We start from the raw sequence: 22,505 nt of genomic DNA on the forward strand, positions 1-22,505 counted from the left end.
CAAGGGGCTACGCCCCCTTAAGCCTTGCACAGCCTTTAGGCATGCAATATGTTGAATATATGGAGACAAAGGGCGTGTGATGGTTAAGGGGCCGTAGCCCCTTGCGACTGTGTGAACCGCGCACGCAGGGCATGATGAATCACCTAGTAGGTGCTGTGGTGGGTGCGGGGGAGACACAGATGGTGGAGGGGGGCCAGGGGTGTCGTGGGTGGGGGAGGGGTGGTTGCGGGGAGTGCTTAGGGTGGTGGAGGGGCGGATGAGGGGGGGGACTGAGGATGGAGGAGGGTTAAAGGGGGTGGATGGGGGAGGAGGCCGGAGGTGCTGTGGATGGGGGAGTGTTGGGTGCGGGATAGACGCGGATGGGGGAGGGTGTCCAGGGGTGCGGCGAGTGGGGGAGAGTCCTGAGCCACTGTGGCGGGGGTGCTGCGGGGTGGGTGAGGGGGTGCAGTGGGAGTTGCGTGGTTGGGGGAAGGGCGGATGCAGGGGTGTCACGTGGGGGAGGTGGTCCGGAGCCACGGTGGGCGGGGGAGGGTGTGGTGGTGCTGAGGTTGGGAGTGGTGCGGGATTGCATGAGATGCATCCAGGTGGTGCACCGCAGAGGTGACAGTATAGGGGACAAAAAGCCCTTGCTGGTAGCCCGTCTCAGTGAAGAACTGCAAGCAGACAGATAGCTTATGCCATCACTCTGCTTTCTGTTTTGTGTCTTTGCACATGCATGGCTTGCATCAGTGTGGAAGGGGCGAAGGAGAGGGATCCGGAGGATTATACGGTGACCTATTCTCCTCCGGAAACCTGTTGACCAGAGAGGAAAACAGCTGAGAGGCACTACTGTGTATGTTTGTACTCGCCATCTACCCTCTCTGCAGTTTTCCCACTGTCCACACCATGCCCTGCCTCTTACTGATGGGATTGTCACATTCTGATATGAGGCGCTCTGCTCTCCTGAACGGTGGCTGCCGCCTCCTGCTGCACAGCGCCCAGCGTGTACACAGCAGCAGCCAGGCGACGGGAGGGTGGGAGCCGCCGGCACCACACGCCGCTGATCACCCACGTATGTGAGAAGGACGGGTGAGAGGGATGGCGCGGTGCTGGGGGGCCGGTGCTCCCGGCACCACACGCCGCTGATCACCCGCATGTGAGACGGACGGGTGATAGGAGTGGCGCGGTGCAGGGGGTCGGTCTCCTTGGTCGGGGCGAGGGTCAGAATTCTTTTTGGCCAGTAACTGGAGGCGGGGTGATGGGGGTTTGTGTGGTCACGGTGTCTGTAACCTATATTAGGCCAGATCTGTGACTCCGCCCAGCATTGTGACTCCGCCCAGCGTTAGCAAATGAGTCACAAAGTCACAGATCTGGGCTAATATATAGGAGATTATTTGGTGGATATCAATTGTGATTTACATTTTTCAGGGTTACTAACCCATTGCAATTAAAACAGTAGTTTGATTATTTCTTAACTTTTGTGTTTTAGAAGCAATTATGAGCGCTTTCAACTTGTTTAACTCATAGATAGGAGCCTCCTTGGCTAATATAAGACAATAATCTATATTTGTCAATACTCTGTGGATACTTTTTGAGTTATGATCAAAATAATTCCAATGGTACAGTGGTGTGGAATAAGATTACATTAACAAAGAATAAGTGTTTGAGGAGAACAGTGGTGCGAGTTAAAGCCTTATGTAATTAGCCACATGTAACGAGTCCCACTCATATACATAATTGTGAGAGGACAACCACATGATCTGTTCTAGGGAAATTTTGAACAGACCACAATAAAAGGGAGTACATACAAACTCCAACATTATATAATTTTTTGACTTTTATGTAATTTTTGGTGGCGGAGACAGAGTGACCATATCCCTAATAAACCTATTGGTAGGCAAATTGATGTAAGGGATACCCGGATACGGATATTTATATTGAGATCTTCGCTTGACATTCGGTAATTTTGTATGCTTGATAGGATCAAATTATGTTAAAGCCTAGAATTTTTAATATTGATTAATAAAGATTTATTTTTAATTCCAATAATCATTTCATAAAGCGTACCCCAGAAAAAGATAAGGTCTTCTTTTTCTTTGTTTTCTCTGCAGTTGCAGGGAGGACTTTCCCTTCCATCCCCAGACATCACCTGGTGAAAGCGGCACAGCGGGTACCAGGAGTGCGCGGTGCGCTGCCGCCGGGAGACCCTGCTCATTACGGAGTGTGGTGACCCTTGTGTGGCACTTACCTGTCACTGCTGGTTGATCTCATAGCTTCTTGCTTATCTTCTTCTTCCTCCTCCTCCTGCCTCCTGGCCAGCTTCTTCTGCCGCTGCGATCCCTCAGACTTGGAGGTCGTCTCACCAGAAAGACCTAAGAAACATAATTAGTATGAGAACGAATGCTCAATAACCCTTCACACTGTGCAATAAGGCTAATAAAGGTGGAACAGATGGTGACAGGCCAGTGGCTTGCCGTGGACTCCATATAATGTTTGGGAGCCTTTGCCCTAACGATTTACTCCATTATCTGTTCTTTCTTCTATGTACTCTGTAAGAGCAGCAAACTCATCACCTTGTCTGTGGGTTATCCAGTCACTTGGTCGGCAATTACGTCAACACCACAATGCAGACATTGTTCAAAATGTCGACAGGCATCAAGTTGAAATCCTCAGAATGTTGACATGTTCACACTGCTGACAAATGAAATGTCACCATGTGAAATGTCAACATCCTGGGGATGCCGACGGTTAGGGGGGGAATACAAAAATCGCCAGTCCCTCAGCGGTCTGACCCTGAAGTGTAGACATGATGAATGTAGACACGGCCATTATTGACATGCTGCATTGTCCTGTTGTCATGACAACTGCCAATAAATCACCCCACATCTGTTTGACTTAGTGGAGCATGTGATCCGCCTTTGTCTGAGAATGGTGAAGGGGCCTTTAGTGCAGGCCGTACTCCCCAGCCCACAAGCTCCTCCGCTCACCTCCCTGGACAGCTGCCGCGGCTAATTCCTGCATGGTAAGATCACGGGTGGACACTTTCGTCACAAGGGAAAATTTCTTTGCCATGCGTGGGCTGAAGAGAGCCAAGAGCGCACGCAACTTTGGATCTGGATGATGTTGGCTCTTTGCCTGGGGTCATTGAGTGGTCGCGGTGATCCCAAATGCTCACAGGACAGTGAATTAGGAGAGACAGTAGAAGATCTCAGGTCATTTAACCCTGAAGTCCTCTTAGAAGAGTCCCCATTTGTCAGGATCATCAGTGTAAAGTCCGAGTGTACCAAGTCTGTGGGCTACAGGTATGGACATCTCATAAGGTTCCTTGGGAATTTTTTTTAATTTTTTTGTACCAGGAAAGACATTTTGGGATAATCAGAGGCTGAAGTTACCAAAAGATTAAATACAAACGGCACTTGCTTTTCTACTTTCCAGAGCTGCTACTATTATATGTAGAGCGGCATGGGTGCAGCTGGTCCATGCGAGGACCTGACCTCCCACCCTGGAGTAACCGCACGGTGACAATAACCGGGATTTGCTGTGACACTGCTGCACCCGACGCCTGTCATCCATGGCCGGAGATGGAGGTTGCGCAGGAGCGCAATCCCCTGTATGGCATTTAGAAATGTCCGTCTGCAGAAGGCACATGCGACACTTACAAAGTCTTAAATGACTAGAAAAAATGTAATGTGCTTTCTTCTTAAAGACTTTTTGTGTGTGTATATGTATATATGTATATATGTATATAGAAGAATGTATGGTGGCACTCAGAAAAAACGACAGCAGAGGCAACGCTGATGCGGTCAACGTTTCAGGGATGGCTCCCTTTTATCAAGACACAACCAGCAACCTGTGATACAAGACCTATATATACATATGTCTTATATATATATGTCTTGTATCACAGGTTGCTGGTTGTGTCTTAATAAAAGGGAGCCATCCCTGAAACGTTGACCGCATCAGCGTTGTCTCTGCTGTCGTTTTTTCTGAGTGCCACCATACGTTCTTCTACATGCTCATTCTGAGAGGTTAGGCACCGGACCCGTTGTTACTACTGCAAGATAGATAGATATTATATATATATATATATATATATATAGATAGATATTATATATATATATATATATATATATATATATATATATAGGGGTAAAGTTGCAAAATGTTTATGTTTTTAGGAACATTTGTTAATTTCTTCCCTTTTATAGAATTGCTGATTTAATGGGATATTCGAAAACTGTTTATTATAGAGCAGAAGACGGCTGTGGAGAACTGGGCAGAAGCTCCAAATGATGAGGAAGGAAGGGGAGAATCAAGATGGCAGATCGGACGCTCCATGCTGGACAGGCCATATGCAGATCGGACGCTCCATGCTGGACAGGCCATATGCAGAACGGACGCTCCATGCTGGACAGGCCATATGCAGAACGGATGCTCCACGCTCTGGACAGGCCATATGCAGACGCTCCATGCTCTGGACAGGCCATATGCAGAACGGACGCTCCATGCTCTGGACAGGCCCTATGCAGAACGGACGCTCCATGCTGGACAGGCCATATGCAGAACGGACGCTCCATGCTGGACAGGCCATATGCAGAACGGATGCTCCACGCTCTGGACAGGCCATATGCAGACGCTCCATGCTCTGGACAGGCCATATGCAGAACGGACGCTCCATGCTCTGGACAGGCCCTATGCAGAACGGACGCTCCATGCTCTGGACAGGCCCTATGCAGAACGGACGCTCCATGCTCTGGACAGGCCCTATGCAGAACGGACGCTCCATGCTCTGGACAGGCCATATGCAGAACGGACGCTCCATGCTGGACAGGCCATATGTAGGGTTAACCATAATCATTCATAAATCACTGTAAATGAGAATGTGCATTGTTGGGGAAACGTGCCATGAATTTTGTGACTTAGCCGCGCCAAGCTGACTGTAATAAGAGGTCGCTGATCCACTGTAATAGGTCAGGGCCCAGGCGTCACTGAACCACTGTAATAGGTCAGGGCCCAGGCGTCACTGAACCACTGTAATAGGTCAGGGCCCAGGCGTCACTGAACCACTGTAATAGGTCAGGGCCCAGGCGTCGCCCGGCATAAAGAGCAGTACCTTACCTAATAACTCCTTCCGCGTCCGACTCGCAATCTCTTTGATCTCCATGCGGGACAGCGACAGGGAGTGGGTGACTGGAATGCAGGCGATGCCACTGGACGTGGGTGTTGTGATGACTTTGGGAACCAACGGGGATTTTAAAGGCCGCTCGATGCTCCGTCCCACGAGGTTACAGAGGGGAATCTTGTAAATGTTTGTATACTGGACCTCACCTAGAACGAAACAAACACCACAATCTTTACCTGCGGCGCTCACCAGGCCCAAATCCTCTCTCATTTCACCGGTATAGGAAATATCCCACGGAAATAGTTTCCTGTGAGAGTTTTGTTGTAACCGGTTGCGTACACTTTGGAAAACTTCTTTTAGATTTGTTTCTAGATATTCTTTCAGTAAAAGACACACAAGTCCAGAACAGTAAAGCATTTTCAAGACAAAAATGAAGACGGTATCCAAATATGGACAAACTGCATCCAATGTTTACATGAAAGAACAAATACAAGACAAAGCTGTACACAGACACACCAAGGGGGAGGAATGGCGGAAAGGCAATAGTGGGGTCTTTTATTTATTAAATCCTATTTTATTGCTTGAAGCTTCACTGAAAAATATATTTTGCACTGCCACTATTAGAAACAAAGTCATACATATTTTTATTTATATATATATATATATATATATATATATATATATATATAGTAAAAATAGGTGCCAAGGTAAGTGAACTACGTGTTTTAGACCGGTAATAGCAGCCCAAATCTTAATACACCCCTCAACTATAACTGAGTGGCAGCTTTTCACAATAAGATGTGTGTAAAGGGCCCTACACACTGGCAGATAACACTGCACGATATGAACGTTCTCGTTCATTAATGAATGAGAACTCGTTCATATCGTGCAGTGTGTAGGCACCAACGATGAACGATGCGCGGGCCGCGCATCGTTCATCGTTGGTGCACCGTCGCTTATGCATGCAGGCCAATATGGACGAGATTGTCCATATTAGCATGCATTGCTATGGCGCCCGGTGACGGGGGGAGTGAAGAAACTTCACTCCCCCCGTCACCTACCCCCTGCCGCCGGATCAGCCGCCTGCCGTATCGGCAGTCGGGCAGCTCGGCGGCGGGTCGCCCAGTCTGTAGGGCCCTTTAGTGAGACACACAAGTGGTAGTAATATAGAGGGTCATTCCGAGTTGATCGCTCGCTAGCCTGTTTTAGCAGCCGTGCAAACGCTACGCCGCCCCCCACAGGGTAGTGTATTTTAGCTTAGCAGAAGTGCGAACGCATGTGCAGCCGAGCTCTGCAAAAACAGTTTGTGCAGTTTCTGAGTAGGTCTGAACCTACTCAGCGCTTGCGATCACTTCAGCCTATTCGTGTCCGGATTTGTCGTCATACACCCGCCTAGCGAACGCCCAGCCACGCCTGCGTATTTTCAGACACGCCTGCGTTTTTGCAAACACTCCCTCAAAACGGTCAGTTGACACCCAGAAACGCCCCCTTTCCTGTCAATCTGCTTGCGGCCGTCAGTGCGACTGAAAACTTTGCTACAACCTGTGCACAACCACAACGGGCTTTGTACCCGTACGACGTGCGTGCGCATTGCGGCCCATACGCATGCGCAGAAATGCTAATTTTTCACCTGATCGCTGCGCTGCGAAAATCGGCAGCGAGCGATCAACTCGGAATGACCCCCCATAGTACGTTGGGGTGAATATAGCGTGTTGTGGAAAAATAATCAAAAATTGGGATACAAAGATACACTTAGCTTCCTTTATATTAAAGTCTTCAGTCAAATGACCATTGTGGAATTCAAGTTACATTCAAAGCAAACAAAGAACAATAGAAACCATAGTGCAACCTGTTATGGTGCGAGGAATGGTTGTGCATATATACATTTTTCTCATATAAAGGAACTGTATTTAGAAACTGTTGCAAGTTCCAAAAAAACAGTGTAGAATGTTTTTTATATATATAAAAACAATAATTTAATTGACATAATATTCCAAGTGGCAACCAAAAGGTATTGCATGTACAAGATAAAAAACAATAACAAGCTTATCTGCCCAAACACTGGGTCCAGAGACAACCGGTTCCTTAATCACAGATATTCCAAACGGTAACTAATAGGTAGAAAACGTACAAGAAATAAGTTAAAAGAAGGCTTATCTGTCCATCAAAAGGGGTCCAGAAGGCATAAGTGCCAACGCGTTTCGTCCTAGCTTGTGGACTTCATCAAGAGGATATATAAAAAACATTCTACACTGTTTTTTTGGAACTTGCAACAGTTTCTAAATACAGTTCCTTTATATGAGGAAAAATGTATATATGCACAACCATTCCTCGCACCATAACAGGTTGCACTGTGTTTTTATTGTGTTGCATGTAACTTTAATTCCACCCCGGTAATTTGACTGAAGACTTTAATATAAAGGAAACTAAGTGTATCTTTGTATCCCAATATTTGATTATTTTTCCACACCGTTAGACGCTATATTCACTCCAACGTACTATATATATATATATATATATATATATATATATATATATACACACACACACAAATAATCCCATGGAGAATCCTCTGCTACGATAAACTTGTGCAATACACAACGGATCAGTAAGAAGGGCGGAGGTTTCCCGGATCATCCCATGGTTTGCTACAAGCGGGATTAGGATCGCCGGATTTAATAAGTATGGTTAGATTGTTTATAGTAGCTGACACGTACTGAGGACCCCGGTGACCCGACGAGCGGTAGAAACAATCTGCGCAAATGAGAGCCGACAGGATTTGATTATTAAAGGGCATCAGCTGACCTCTGGCATTCAGAGACCCACCCCCACCCCCACCCCCCCTCTTCCCCATCGCATGGCAGATTGTTACTCATCTAAAATGAAATTACACAAAAATCATAACACAGGTCATTGTAATTGATATATCCCAAATACGATCTTTGTGTACGGTTTGTGGTGTTCTGGGTTTAGTCTGTTTCAAAATGAATAATTGGATTTTGGATGCATATACACAGCCTTTCTTCTAATAACAATCATTTACCACCTCAAATACAAACCATATATTTCCTTTCCGTCTCTGAATCAGTGATAAAACTGTCTATTTACTAAGCCTTGGATGGAGAGAGATAAAGTACCAGCCAGTCAGCATCCAACTGCCATGTTACAGGCTGTGTTTGAAAAATGACAGAAGCTGGTTGGTTGGGACTTTATCTCTCTCCACTCTAACTCCGTCCAACGCTTAGTAAATAGGCCCCAGAGCTTGGTGTTGTCAAATCCACAGCCCAGTTTGAATGTAAATCTGTCTGCTCTTCCCACTCGCCGGCAGAGTCCTACTTATTCGCTACACTTGTAACAGACTTGTCATGTAGATCAACGCGTTTCATCCTGTACTTAGACTTTTTCAAGGGTACGTGGTAGATCCTCTATATAAAGCGTCTGCCTTTGAGTCAACTTTATTAGCTAAAATGCGCTGCCTGTTAAAAGGACACAAGGGGCGATATTCAAATGATATATCACGCCCAATCTCCTTTCCAAAGTGATCCCCGTTATCACGCATATTGCGCCTATAGTAATCAGGTTTAACTGCTTAAAGGGTTAGGGCACCTCGCGGGTAGCAAGCTGAAATGAAAATACCACGCCCGTCAGCAGAAACAGAACGGGTGGTAAAGGGGGTGAAAAGAATTGAATACTGCCCAAAGGGTCTACTATGAAAGAAAACACTGCTTACAGATTCAATAAAGAGTCATAGAAAGTACGGGTTTGATATATTATATCTACATACGTTACGTCAACTTTCATTAGGCTGGCATGAGAATGTGGACATGTTCACAATTGAGTAATGCTCATTGACCATGACGACAGTGTCTTTTCCATGTGCGTGTAGCCCGGACCCTAATGATAGTCTGAACACTAACCCTAAACGTAATGTAAATGCCCACATTTTGACAATGTTGACATTTATTATGTAGACACGGTCATTGTCGACTTCCTGACAGGATCCCGGAAATATTTATTGGACGTGTAGTAATAAAAAGATCTATAAATTTTTTGGGAAAATGAACATGCGATGGTTCATTTGAAAATCTTACTCAATATTTAAATTAAAATCAAAGTGAAGATTTACAATTTACTCCTAGTCTGGATCCTGACGACAGATGATCGCCTCCTCTCCCAGTTGCCTGAACGTACTGGATCTCTATACAACATGCAGCTACAGAATCCTTATTGTGGATCTGTAAAATCATGATCACTGTTGTAAACCCTCTCTCAGTGGGGGTCATTCCGAGTTGATCGCTAGCTGCCGTTGCTCGCTGCGCAGCGAAAAAAACGGCTAATCTGCGCATGCGTATGCGCTGCAATGCGCACGCACGTCGTACGGGTACAAAGTCCATTGTGGTTTTGCACTGGTTCTAGCGACTATTCCAATCGCACAGCCGGCCGCAAGGTGATTGACAGAAAGAGGGCGTTTCTGGGTGTCTACTGACCATTTTCAGGGAGTGCTTAGAAAAACGCAGGCGTGTCGGGGAAAACGCAGGTGTGGCTGGGCGGGTGTGTGACGTCAAAAGCCGTCCCTCCGTCGTTAGACTCAACGCACACGAAGAGTAACTACAGGGTTGGTCTTGTTTTGCACAAAAAGATATTGCAGGCGCTCTGCTGCGCAAGCGTTCGCACTTCTGCAAAGCGAAAATACACTCCCCAGTGGGTGGCGACAATGCGTTTGCACGGCTGCTAAAAACTGCTAGCGAGCGATACACTCGGAATGACCCCCAGTGTTCCTGGTAGACTTTCCACAAGGGCAGCCCAGACTATAGATACCCCAGCTTATATGGTCAAAGGTTTTATCTGTTTTTGGGTATAACTTTTCTTATTAACAAGTAATGCATCTTAACTGATAAAGATGATTTAAAGGCATTCCTTTTATAAGGAGGGTCTCATCCCGCAGAAAGCCTGAATATGGGACGAAACGCGTTGTATCTAATCTGCGTTACAGGTCTGCCCTGTACGGGCCACTATATTTGGATAGCATCTGCGAACCAAGGGGCAGATGTATTAACCTGGAGAAGGCATAAGGAAGTGATAAACCAGTGATAAGTGCAAGGTGATAAATGCACCAGCCAATCGGCTCCTAACTGTTAATTTACATATTGAAGCTGATTGGCTGGTGACTTTATCACCTTGCACATATCACTGGTTTACCACTTCCTTATGCCTTCTCCAGGTTAATACGTCTGCCCCAATGACGGCGCAGTTGCTTATTATAGACAGCAGGTGTCAGTGTGGCCATTCATATATTTATCTAATTCTCTACTTAGATGGCAGTGGCCGCTCTGTCTCCTGCAAAGGACGGGACATTCCCCGGAGCTGGGACACGCTTAGCCCTGGTCTGCCAAGTGTGGTCTGTTCTATTGCGCCCTTTTCTAGGAAACAAGTCAATGTCTGCTCTCACTGTGTGCGGATTTGCAGACGCCGTACAGTCCTAACGCTGCGCAGAACGATCCTCGCCATGGCCTAACGACGGTGCTTCTTTATCGGACAATGAGAACGGGATGAAAGGAACAATATAAAGATGTTTGAGATGGGAAGATAACAGGAATCAGGCGATGACACTGTACACACACCGTACCTGTATCTCCAGGCAGGGTGGGGAACACCGGCAACTCGTATCCCGTGGGGGACTGTGGGGAGCTGTGGGAGCTTGTGTCCTTCGAGCTGCTGTTGGATGAGGAGCCCACTGCAGCGGCTGCTTTAAAGTATATATCTGACTGGAGAAATAAGAGCATGTTGAAGTTTCCAGGACTGGGATACATTTCAGAGAGAGAGAGGGTGCAGGATGGGTATCCGTTCACATGGTCGACCATGTTATGGTCGACAGTCATTAGGTCGACCACTATTGGTCAACATGGACACATGGTCGACACATGAAAGGTCGACATGAGTTTTTTTTTACTTTTTTTTCTTTTGGGGAACTTTTCCATACTTTACGATCCACATGGACTACGATTGGAACGGTAAAGTGTGCCGAGCGAAGCGAAGGCACCATGCCCGAAGCATGGCGAGCGAAGCGGTGCACTAATTGGGGTTCCCAGTCACTTTACGCAAAAAACGACACCAAAAAAAGTTAAAAAACTCATGTCGACCTTTCATGTGTCGACCATTTTCATGTGTCCATGTCGACCATGTCAATGTCGACCAATAGTGGTCGACCTAATGACTGTCGACCATAACATGGTTGACCATTCATACCGGAACCGCAGGATGCTGGTAACCAACACAACAGGGAGTAATACCTTCTCCCACCACTAGATGGCACAAGCGCACCTACACTCACAGAGAGTGGAGGCTGCCGTGCTGTGGGGCTGAACCAATGTAAATGACATTACGGCGTGGACCATTCAAGTGCAAAGATAACTGTTTAATCCCAGTTCTTACATTTATAAGAACCAATCAGTGAGTCGTATGGTGATTATTATTATTATTTTACTTTATATGGCGCCAGAAGGGTTCTGCAGCGCCCATTACACAGTACATAATCAAATGAGCAAACAAGAAAAAAAGCTACTTACAGTTCAAGACAATATAGGACAGGTATAATTAGGTATATATAGGTGATCAATCTATATTGGGAACAATCTCATCACTGTGAATTATCCACAATGAACCAACTGCTTGTGTGGAGCTGGCTGTGGAGCTAACACTCTGATATTTAGGACAGGTGTGTGTCATCGATGCGGCCAGCGGGCAGGAGACAGATTTAAGCTCCAGTCTGCTGGGCTTGTGGCACTTCAGGGGTTACGGCGTCAGCCTCTGGCTGGCTCCGAGCTAAGAGAATAAACTGCACATACTGTAAGTAGGTCGTGTTAATGTAGTTACTGTAATGTATTTCATTAACGCGACTTGTGAAAGGAGGGTGATAATTTTTCTTTTAACAGTCAGTGTCTATTATGAGAGCCAGTAATAGATCGGTGTGATCTGTTATAGGTGATGTGATGCATAGTGATTGCTGTACCATGTCTGTGTGTTCTCTCCCAGTGACCGCTAACTAAGGGGTCTATTTACTAAGCCTGGGACGGAGATAAAGTACCAGCCAATCAGCCCCTAACTGTCATTTTTCAAACACGGCCTGTAACATGACAGTTAGGAGCTGATTGGCTGGTACTTTATCTCCGTCCAAGGCTTAGTAAATAGACCCCTTATGAGAGCGGTAACATACAGCACCGGCTCACCGGCCACAGCTGGGGGGGAGGAGGGGGGGGGGGGGGGGGGGTTATGAAGCTGGGCAATCCATAATGCGGTGTGGTATACAGCAGATATTAAACCCAGGGGCAACATAAATAGGTTGTTATAAAGATGGGGCACGGAGAGATAGGCCAGGTGTTCCGTCTTACCCGCGAGGCCACGAGCTGCAGTTCCGGCACCACGGCTGTATGCACCAGGTTGCCGTTGACAACTAGACGGATTTCTATGGAGTCGGTGGTAAAGGCCAGGATGTACGGGAAAGCGCACACTGCCGGCAAAGACAACACTGTTATATACAATGATTACATAGAGAAGAGGAACCAATAATAAACCGTCCTGTCCGCCTTTCCCCCACGTTGCCATGGCTTTCCCGGTCTATGGCGCATCATCTGTAGCCATTAGTATTTCCTGCACTCTGTAAAGCACTCTAACGCAGTGGTTCCCAAACCGTGTGCCGTGGCACCCTGGTGTGCCTCAGGACACTTATAGGGGTGCCCTGGATTGGTGGTCCAGGACCAGTTCAATTATATATGGTGAATGTAATAGGTAAAACCAGTGCTGGTGGCTGCCAGTCATAAAATATGTGGAGAAACAGAAGCAAATCTTATCCCTCACCACACAATGGCACCTGAGGATGACATATAAAAACAATTTACTTCATTTCATATTTTTTAATTTCTCAATAAGAATCTTTTGGCCTAGGGGTGCCGTGAGAGAAATTCTGATGCTCTAGTGTGCCGTGATCCAAAGAAGTTTGGGAACCACTGCTCTAACGTGTATTGCAGCCATGAAGATGGGGCGGGGGGAGGATAATTTAAGGACAGCAGGTGGATAACCGTTCGGCCTACGCAGAGTGAGAGACGGAACCGGACACAGACGTACCCACAGCATTCGGGACCTGGTTCCAGCTGAAGTGGAAGTCGGACGCTGAGGGCTGGATGAGGGGTGAGCCTCCGTTGAACGGGCTCACCTTCTTGTAGTAACAGATATCTGTGGGGAGAGGAGGAAATGTCAGCGCCAGGGATGAGGCCTGTTCTTATGTTATTCCCTCATGTACTGTGTACAGCGGACTGTTACTGCCAATATACACAGCGCTGACTCCAGAGCAGGTAACAGAGTACCCCAAGTCTGTACTGTGTACAGCGGACTGTTGCTGCCAATATACACAGCGCTGGCCCCAGAGCGGGTAACAGAGTACCCCAAGTCTGCACTGTGTACAGCGGACTGTTACTGCCAATATACACAGCGCTGGCCCCAGAGCGGGTAACCAAGTACCCCAAGTCTATACCGCGTACAGCGGACTGTTACTGCCAATATACACAGCACTGACTCCAGAGCGGGTAACAGAGTACCCCAAGTCTGCACTGTGTACAGCGGACTGTTACTGCCAATATACACAGCGCTGGCCCCAGAGCGGGTAACCAAGTACCCCAAGTCTATACCGCGTACAGCGGACTGTTACTGCCAATATACACAGCACTGACTCCAGAGCGGGTAACAGAGTACCCCAAGTCTGTACTGTGTACAGCGGACTGTTACTGCCAATATACATAGCGCTGACTCCAGAGCGGGTAACCGAGTACCCCAAGTCTGGGCTAAGAGTTACAGAACTAATCTAGAACCAGTATAACAAGCATATACCACCACAATGTAACATTATATTTCCCTCCTGTTCCGGCGTTACAGGGATACATATAATGTTTTACATAGTAACATAGTTTCTGAGGTTGAAAAAAGACAATTTGTCCATCGAGATCAACCTATTTGTTGTCTCCTATGCTGTATTATTATCAGGACTAATTCTAACTTGTTCTAAAGTCGGCCGTTATGTTTATTACTCTTTTTTTTATAACTGTAGCGTGTGAGCTATGCACCATAACCCTGTAGTAAATAAGAATTTACTTACCGATAATTCTATTTCTCGTAGTCCGTAGTGGATGCTGGGGACTCCGTCAGGACCATGGGGATTAGCGGCTCCGCAGGAGACAGGGCACAAAAGTAAAAGCTTTAGGATCAGGTGGTGTGCACTGGCTCCTCCCCCTATGACCCTCCTCCAAGCCTCAGTTAGGATACTGTGCCCGGACGAGCGTACACAATAAGGAAGGATTTTGAATCCCGGGTAAGACTCATACCAGCCACACCAATCACACTGTACAACCTGTGATCTGAACCCAGTTAACAGCATGATAACAGCGGAGCCTCTGAAAAGATGGCTCACAACAATAATAACCCGATTTTTGTAACAATAACTATGTACAAGTATTGCAGACAATCCGCACTTGGGATGGGCGCCCAGCATCCACTACGGACTACGAGAAATAGAATTATCGGTAAGTAAATTCTTATTTTCTCTGACGTCCTAAGTGGATGCTGGGGACTCCGTCAGGACCATGGGGATTATACCAAAGCTCCCAAACGGGCGGGAGAGTGCAGATGACTCTGCAGCACCGAATGAGAGAACTCCAGGTCCTCCTCAGTCAGGGTGTGCCCCTGACCAAGTATCAGCTCGGCAAAGTTGTAAAGCCGAGACCCCTCGGGCAGCCGCCCAAGATGAGCCCACCTTCCTTGTGGAATGGGCATTTACTTATTTTGGCTGTGGCAGGCCTGCCACAGAATGTGCAAGCTGAATTGTACTACACATCCAACTAGCAATCGTCTGCTTAGAAGCAAGAGCACCCAGTTTGTTGGGTGCATACAGGATAACAGCAAGTCAGTTTTCCTGACTCCAGCCGTCCTGGAAACTATATTTTCAGGGCCCTGACAACATCTAGCAACTTGGAGTCCTCCAAGTCCCTAGTAGCCGCAGGTACCACAATAAGCTGGTTCGGGTGAAACACTGACACCACCTTAGGGAGAAACTGGGGATGAGTCCGCAGCTCTGCCCTGTCCGAATGGACAATCAGATATGGGCTTTTTTGAGACAAACGCCGCCAATTCTGACACTCGCCTGGCCGAGGCCAGGGCCAACAGCATGGTCACTTTCCCTGTGAGATATTTCAAATCCACAGATTTGAGCGGTTTAAACCAATGTGATTTTAGGAATCCCAGAACTACGTTGAGATCCCACAGTGCCACTGGAGGCACAAAAGGGGGTTGTATATGCAGTACTCCCTTGACAAACTTCTGGACTTCAGGAACTGAAGCCAATTCTTTCTGGAAGAAAATCGACAGGGCCGAAATTTGAACCTTAATGGACCCCAATTTGAGGCCCATAGACACTCCTGTTTGCAGGAAATGCAGGAAACGACCGAGTTGAAATTTCTTCATGGGGCCTTCCTGGCCTCACACCACGCAACATATTTTCGCCACATGTGGTGATAATGTTGTGCGGTCACCTCCTTCCTGGCTTTGACCAGGGTAGGAATGACCTCTTCCGGAATGCCTTTTTCCCTTAGGATCCGGCGTTCAACCGCCATGCCGTCAAACGCAGCCGCGGTAAGTCTTGGAACAGACATGGTACTTGCTGAAGCAAGTCCCTTCTTAGCGGTAGAGGCCATGAGTCCTCTGTGAGCATCTCTTGAAGTTCCGGGTACCAAGTCCTTCTTGGCCAATCCGGAGCCACGAGTATAGTTCTTACTCCTCTACGTCTTATAATTCTCAATACCTTGGGTATGAGAAGCAGAGGAGGGAAGACATACACCGACTGGTACACCCACGGTGTTACCAGAACGTCCACAGCTATTGCCTGAGGGTCTTTTGACCTGGCGCAATACTTGTCCAGTTTTTTGTTCAGGCGGGACGCCATCATGTCCACCTTTGGTCTTTTCCAACGGTTCACAATCATGTGGAAGACTTCCCGATGAAGTCCCCACTCTCCCGGGTGGAGGTTGTGCCTGCTGAGGAAGTCTGCTTCCCAGTTGTCCACTCCCGGAATGAACACTGCTGACAGTGCTATCACATGATTTTCCGCCCAGCGAAAAATCCTTGCAGTTTCTGCCATTGCCCTCCTGCTTCTTGTGCCGCCCTGTCTGTTTACGTGGGCGACTGCCGTGATGTTGTCCCACTGGATCAATACCGGCTGACCTTGAAGCAGAGGTCTTGCTAAGCTTAGAGCATTGTAAATTGCCCTTAGCTCCAGTATATTTATGTGGAGAAAAATCTCCAGACTTGATCACACTCCCTGGAAATTTTTTCCCTGTGTGACTGCTCCCCAGCCTCTCAGGCTGGCCTCCGTGGTCACCAGCATCCAATCCTGAATGCCGAATCTGCGGCCCTCTAGAAGATGAGCACTCTGTAACCACCACAGGAGAGACACCCTTGTCCTTGGAGATAGGGTTATCCGCTGATGCATCTGAAAATGCGATCCGGACCATTTGTCCAGCAGATCCCACTGAAAAGTTCTTGCGTGGAATCTGCCGAATGGAATCGCTTCGTAATAAGCCACCATTTTTCCCAGGACTCTTGTGCAATGATGCACTGACACTTTTCCTGGTTTTAGGAGGTTCCTGGCTAGCTCGGATAACTCCCTGGCTTTCTCCTCCGGGAGAAACACCTTTTTCTGGACTGTGTCCAGAACCATCCCTAGGAACAGCAGACGTGTCGTCGGAAACGGCTGCGATTTTGGATATTTAGAATCCACCCGTGCTGTCGTAGAACTACTTGAGATAGTGCTACTCCGACTTCCAACTGTTCTCTGGACCTTGCCCTTATCAGGAGATCGTCCAAGTAAGGGATAATTAAGACGCCTTTTCTTTGAAGAAGAATCATCATTTCGGCCATTACTTTGGTAAAGACCCGGGGTGCCGTGGACAATCCAAACGGCAGCGTCTGAAACTGATAGTGACAGTTCCGTACCACGAACCTGAGGTACCCTTGGTGAGAAGGGCAATTTGGGACATGGAGGTAAGCATCCTTGATGTCCAGGGACACCATATAGTCCCCTTCTTCCTGGTTCGCTATCACTGCTCTGAGTGACTCCATCTTGATTTGAACCTTTGTATGTAAGTGTTCAAAGATTTCCCATTTAGAATAGGTCTCACCGAGCCGTCTGGCTTCAGTACCACAATATAGTGTGGAATAATACCCCTTTCCTTGTTGTAGGAGGGGTACTTTGATTATCACCTGCTGGGAATACAGCTTGTGAATTGTTTCCAATACTGCCTCCCTGTCGGAGGAAGACGTTGGTAAAGCAGACATCAGGAGCCTGCGAGGGGGAGACGTCTCGAATTTCCAGTCTGTACCCCTGGGATACTACTTGTAGGATCCAGGGGTCCACTTGCGAGTGAGCCCACTACGCGCTGAAACTCTTGAGACGACCCCCCACCGCACTTGAGTCCGCTTGTACGGCCCCAGCGTCATGCTGAGGACTTGGCAGAAGCTGTGGAGGGCTTCTGTTCCTGGGAATGGGCTGCCTGCTGCAGTCTTCTTCCCTTTCCTCTATCCCTGGGCAGATATGACTGGCCTTTTGCCCGCTTGCCCTTATGGGGACGAAAGGACTGAGGCTGAAAAGACGGTGTCTTTTTCTGCTGAGATGTGATTTGGGGTAAAAAAGGTGGATTTTCCAGCTGTTGCCGAGGCCACCAGGTTCGATGGACCGACCCCAAATAACTCCTCCCCTTTATACGGCAATACTTCCATGTGCCGTTTGGAATCTGCATCACCTGACCACTGTCGTGTCCATAAACATCTTCTGGCAGATATGGACATCGCACTTACTCTTGATGCCAGAGTGCAAATATCCCTCTGTGCATCTCGCATATATAGAAATGCATCCTTTAAATGCTCTATAGTCAATAAAATACTGTCCCTGTCAAGGGTATCAATATTTTCAGTCAGGGAATCCGACCAAGCCACCCCAGCGCTGCACATCCAGGCTGAGGCGATCGCTGGTCGCAGTATAACACCAGTATGTGTGTATATACCTTTTTAGGATATTTTCCAGCCTCTCAGCTGGCTCCTTGAGGGCGGCCCTATCTGGAGACGGTACCGCCACTTGTTTTGATAAGCGTGTGAGCGCCTTATCCACCCTAAAGGGTGTTTCCCAACGCGCCCTAACTTCTGGCGGGAAAGGGTATACCGCCAATAATTTTCTATCGGGGGAAACCCACGCATCATCACACACTTCATTTAATTTATCTGATTCAGGAAAAACTACAGGTAGTTTTTTCACACCCCACATAATACCCTTCTTGTGGTACTTGTAGTATCAGAAATATGTAACACCTCCTTCATTGCCCTTAACATGTAACGTGTGGCCCTAAAGGAAAATACGTTTGTTTCTTCACCGTCGACACTGGAGTCAGTGTCCGTGTCTGTGTCTGTGTCGACCGACTGAGGTAAATGAGCGTTTTACAGCCCCTGACGGTGTTTGAGACGCCTGGACAGGTACTAATTTGTTTGCCGGCCATCTCATGTCGTCAACCGACCTTGCAGCGTGTTGACATTATCACGTAATTCCTTAAATAAGCCATCCATTCCGGTGTCGACTCCCTAGAGAGTGACATCACCATTTCAGGCAATTGCTCCGCCTCCTCACCAACATCGTCCTCATACATGTCGACACACACGTACCGACACACAGCACACACACAGGGAATGCTCTGATAGAGGACAGGACCCCACTAGCCCTTTGGGGAGACAGAGGGAGAGTTTGCCAGCACACACCAAAAACGCTATAATTATACAGGGACAACCTTTATATAAGTGTTTTTCCCTTATAGCATTTTAATATATATATACATATCGCCAAATAAGTGCCCCCCCTCTCTGTTTTAACCCTGTTTCTGTAGTGCAGTGCAGGGGAGAGCCTGGGAGCCTTCCCACCAGCATTTCTGTGAGGGAAAATGGCGCTGTGTGCTGAGGAGAATAGGCCCCGCCCCCTTTTCGGCGGGCTTCTTCTCCCGTTTTTCTGAGACCTGGCAGGGGTTAAATACATCCATATAGCCCCCAGGGGCTATATGTGATGTATTTTTAGCCAGAATAAGGTACTATCATTGCTGTCCAGGGCGCCCCCCCCCAGCGCCCTGCACCCTCAGTGACCGCTGCTATGAAGTGTGCTGACAACAATGGCGCACAGCTGCAGTGCTGTGCGCTACCTTATGAAGACTGAAGAGTCTTCTGCCGCCGTTTCTGGACCTTCACTTTTCGGCATCTGCAAGGGGGGTCGGCGGCGCGGCTCCGGGACGAACCCCAGGGTGAGACCTGTGTTCCGACTCCCTCTGGAGCTAATGGTGTCCAGTAGCCTAAGAAGCCAATCCATCCTGCACGCAGGTGAGTTCACTTCTCTCCCCTAAGTCCCTCGTAGCAGTGAGCCTGTTGCCAGCAGGACTCACTGAAAATAAAAAACCTAACAAACTTTTACTCTAAGCAGCTCTTTAGGAGAGCCACCTAGATTGCACCCTTCTCGGCCGGGCACAAAAATCTAACTGAGGCTTGGAGGAGGGTCATAGGGGGAGGAGCCAGTGCACACCACCTGATCCTAAAGCTTTTACTTTTGTGCCCTGTCTCCTGCGGAGCCGCTAATCCCCATGGTCCTGACGGAGTCCCCAGCATCCACTTAGGACGTCAGAGAAATGGGGGACGAGTCCGCCATTACTACTCTCTCAGGCAGGGAATTCCAAACACGTATTTTCCTTACTGTGAAAAACCTTTTGGCCTTAGTGTGCGGAATCTCCTCTAACCTAAGCGGGTGTCCACGTGTCCTCTGTGCCGATCTTACTAAAAACAGATCCCCTGCTAGCTCTGTGTATTGTCCCCTTATATATTTATAAATGTTGATCATGTCTCCTCTTAATCTCCTCTTTTCCAGTGTAAACATGCCTAGCCTTGCAAGTCTTTCCTGGTATTCCAGCATCTCCATTCCTCTGATTAGTTTAGTCGCCCGCCTCTGAACCTTTTCTAGCTCCAGGATATCCTTCTTGTAGCACCGGCCCATAGCTGATATATTACTATGTCCTGTGTAACCTGTGTCCTGTGTGTCCTGCATGAGCTCATATGGTTCCTCTAGAGGCTACAAGACGGAGGGGTCTTTGTACTAAGCCGTGGAGAGAAATAAAGTGAATGGAGATAAGGTAGCAACCAACTAGCTCCTGTCAATTTTCAAACACAGCCTGTAACATGGCAGTTAGGAGCTGATTGGCTGATACTTTATCTCTCTCCAAGGGTTAGTACATAGACCCCAGGTAATGTAACAGAATGCACATTACATAAACACACACACTTACAGTTATAGCAGAGCAGGAGTCCTGCCTCTCCGTCTTCGTACACATCAATTGCTGTAACAAAATTAACCTGAAATGATAATGCGGCAGAGGCTAGTGCACATCCTGGGAGCTGGGTCACAGTCACACATCATCTTACAGCTCTTACCTGGTCAGCTGCAGCTGCAGGGTACGGGGGGGCAGAGCTGGGCCATTACACAGTCTAGGCTCCCGCTTACTGCCCGGTGGGTACTGAGGGGCCAGGTTTTCTCAAAAACATTTTTTGTGTGGTTATTTTTGACAAACATTCGGCCACATAGGCTCTTAGTCAGGCTCTGGTATGGAAGCGGCTTACAAGCCGCATGTGGCCATTAGTATGTATGAAGAGTTATGTTGTCGTACATGGGGCCTAATTCAGACCTGATTGCAACAGCAAACTTTTTCTCTAATGGGCAAAACCATGCAGCACTGCAGGTGGGGCAGATGTAACATGTGCAGAGAGAGTTAGATTTGGGTGGGATGTGTTCAAATCGAAATCTAAATTGCTGTATAAAAATAAAGCAGCCAGTATTTACCCTGCACAGAAACAATAGAACCCACCCAAATCTAACTCTCTCTGCACATGTTACATCTGCCCCACCTGCACTGCACATGGTTTTGCCCATTAGAGAAAGATTTTGCTTTTGCGATCAGGTCTGAATTAGGCCCATGGAGAGCCCCGGTGCTCAAGGTCAGACTAGACCGACTCCCAGCATGCCTTGCCGGACCATATAACACCTGCATGATTTGCCCTAGAACTACTTATATTTCTCGCCAGGCTGGAATAGACGTCATTGTACTAATCACGAGGGTCTGTGCGTTCATTCTGGCAGATGCCGGACGGATTATGTAAATGATTGCTTGTATATTCGGTTCAGGTGCTGAAAGCTTGTGCGAATGTTCACTGAGCCGCCTCCGCCATATCATTACGTTTTTTGGCGCCATTTGTAAGAATTGTTTCTTGCGTATAATGTGGCTATTGCTCTGATGTGGTAGCGGTATCTCTGCGCAGGGGTTTAGCACCCAGTCTATAAGGTGCCCTGATATCTCCTCCCAGTGGGTGACCCAGTAATAAGGACATACAGTTGGAGCCATGCTCATCTAGGCTTCTCTGCTGCACCTAGGTGCACCAAGGTTTATTAGCATAAGCCTTTCATCTATTGTTCTCAGCTGCAATACAATACAGAGAGAACAATACAGCAGGGGATTAAGTCCGACAGCACTGGCTCAGTTTATCCTATTAAAAGGGATAGATGAGCAGGGCTCCATCTGTATATGAGGCACAAAAGGAGGAATGAGTAGAATAGCCAAACATGCTGTTAAACATGTGCCTTAGTACATAGACCCCACTGTGCATTATGGAGTCATTTATCTACACAGAGCTGAGCCACTCTACGTCCTCCACGCTGGCAGAGTCTGACATTGCCCCAGAGCGCTGGCGCCAAGTCTGCCGTTATGCCGCAGTCAGCAGATAAAATCCACCTGCGGTTCTATCAGGGCGCGGTGTAAAATGCGTCCAGACTGATATTGGGGACTTCATAATCCCGGCAGGAAGACATTAGAGACAACGTCGTCTGATTACAGAGCAGCACGTCACACATGTCAGACTACAAGCTATCTATGTACTAAGCCTGGAAGAGACATTAGGTGGAAAGTTTGAAAAACCCTGCGGCACGGAATTTTTCCCGCAGCTGTGGGGATTACGCTATTCAATTGCCGGACTGACAATGAGACGCTGTTATTTCTCTAGAAAATCACCTTTTTCCTGCCCCCCCAGAGCACGTCTGATTTTTCCTAAAATCACCAGGACTTGCTCTTGTACGTTGAATTTCCACCTAGATGGAGAGAGATAAAGTACCAGCCAATCAGCTCCTAACTGCCATGTTACAGGCTGTGTCTGAAAAATGACAGGAGCTGATTGGCTGGTACTTTGTCTCCATCCGCTTTATCTCTCTCCAAGACTTTAGTACATAGACTCTCATAGAAGG

General features: G+C 47.6%; 1 protein-coding gene across 4 annotated transcripts in view; it reads right to left on the minus strand.

Annotated features, from left to right (window-relative positions):
- Window positions 1–22,505, minus strand: part of GARNL3 (GTPase activating Rap/RanGAP domain like 3) — a 429,083-nt gene that overhangs the window by 5,672 nt on the left and 400,906 nt on the right. For all 4 annotated transcript variants that reach the window (XM_063935955.1, XM_063935954.1, XM_063935953.1 and 1 more), the window contains 6 exons: window positions 20,503–20,569; window positions 13,223–13,330; window positions 12,490–12,608; window positions 10,728–10,866; window positions 5,098–5,307; window positions 2,228–2,351 (listed from right to left, as the gene is read on the minus strand). In XM_063935955.1, the coding sequence (XP_063792025.1) occupies window positions 2,228–2,351; window positions 5,098–5,307; window positions 10,728–10,866; window positions 12,490–12,608; window positions 13,223–13,330; window positions 20,503–20,569 (767 nt within the window). The remainder of the gene's footprint in view (window positions 1–2,227; window positions 2,352–5,097; window positions 5,308–10,727; window positions 10,867–12,489; window positions 12,609–13,222; window positions 13,331–20,502; window positions 20,570–22,505) is intronic.

The sequence above is a fragment of the Pseudophryne corroboree genome, chromosome 8 (assembly GCF_028390025.1).
Source record: "Pseudophryne corroboree isolate aPseCor3 chromosome 8, aPseCor3.hap2, whole genome shotgun sequence".
Taxonomy (NCBI): Eukaryota; Metazoa; Chordata; class Amphibia; order Anura; family Myobatrachidae; genus Pseudophryne; species Pseudophryne corroboree.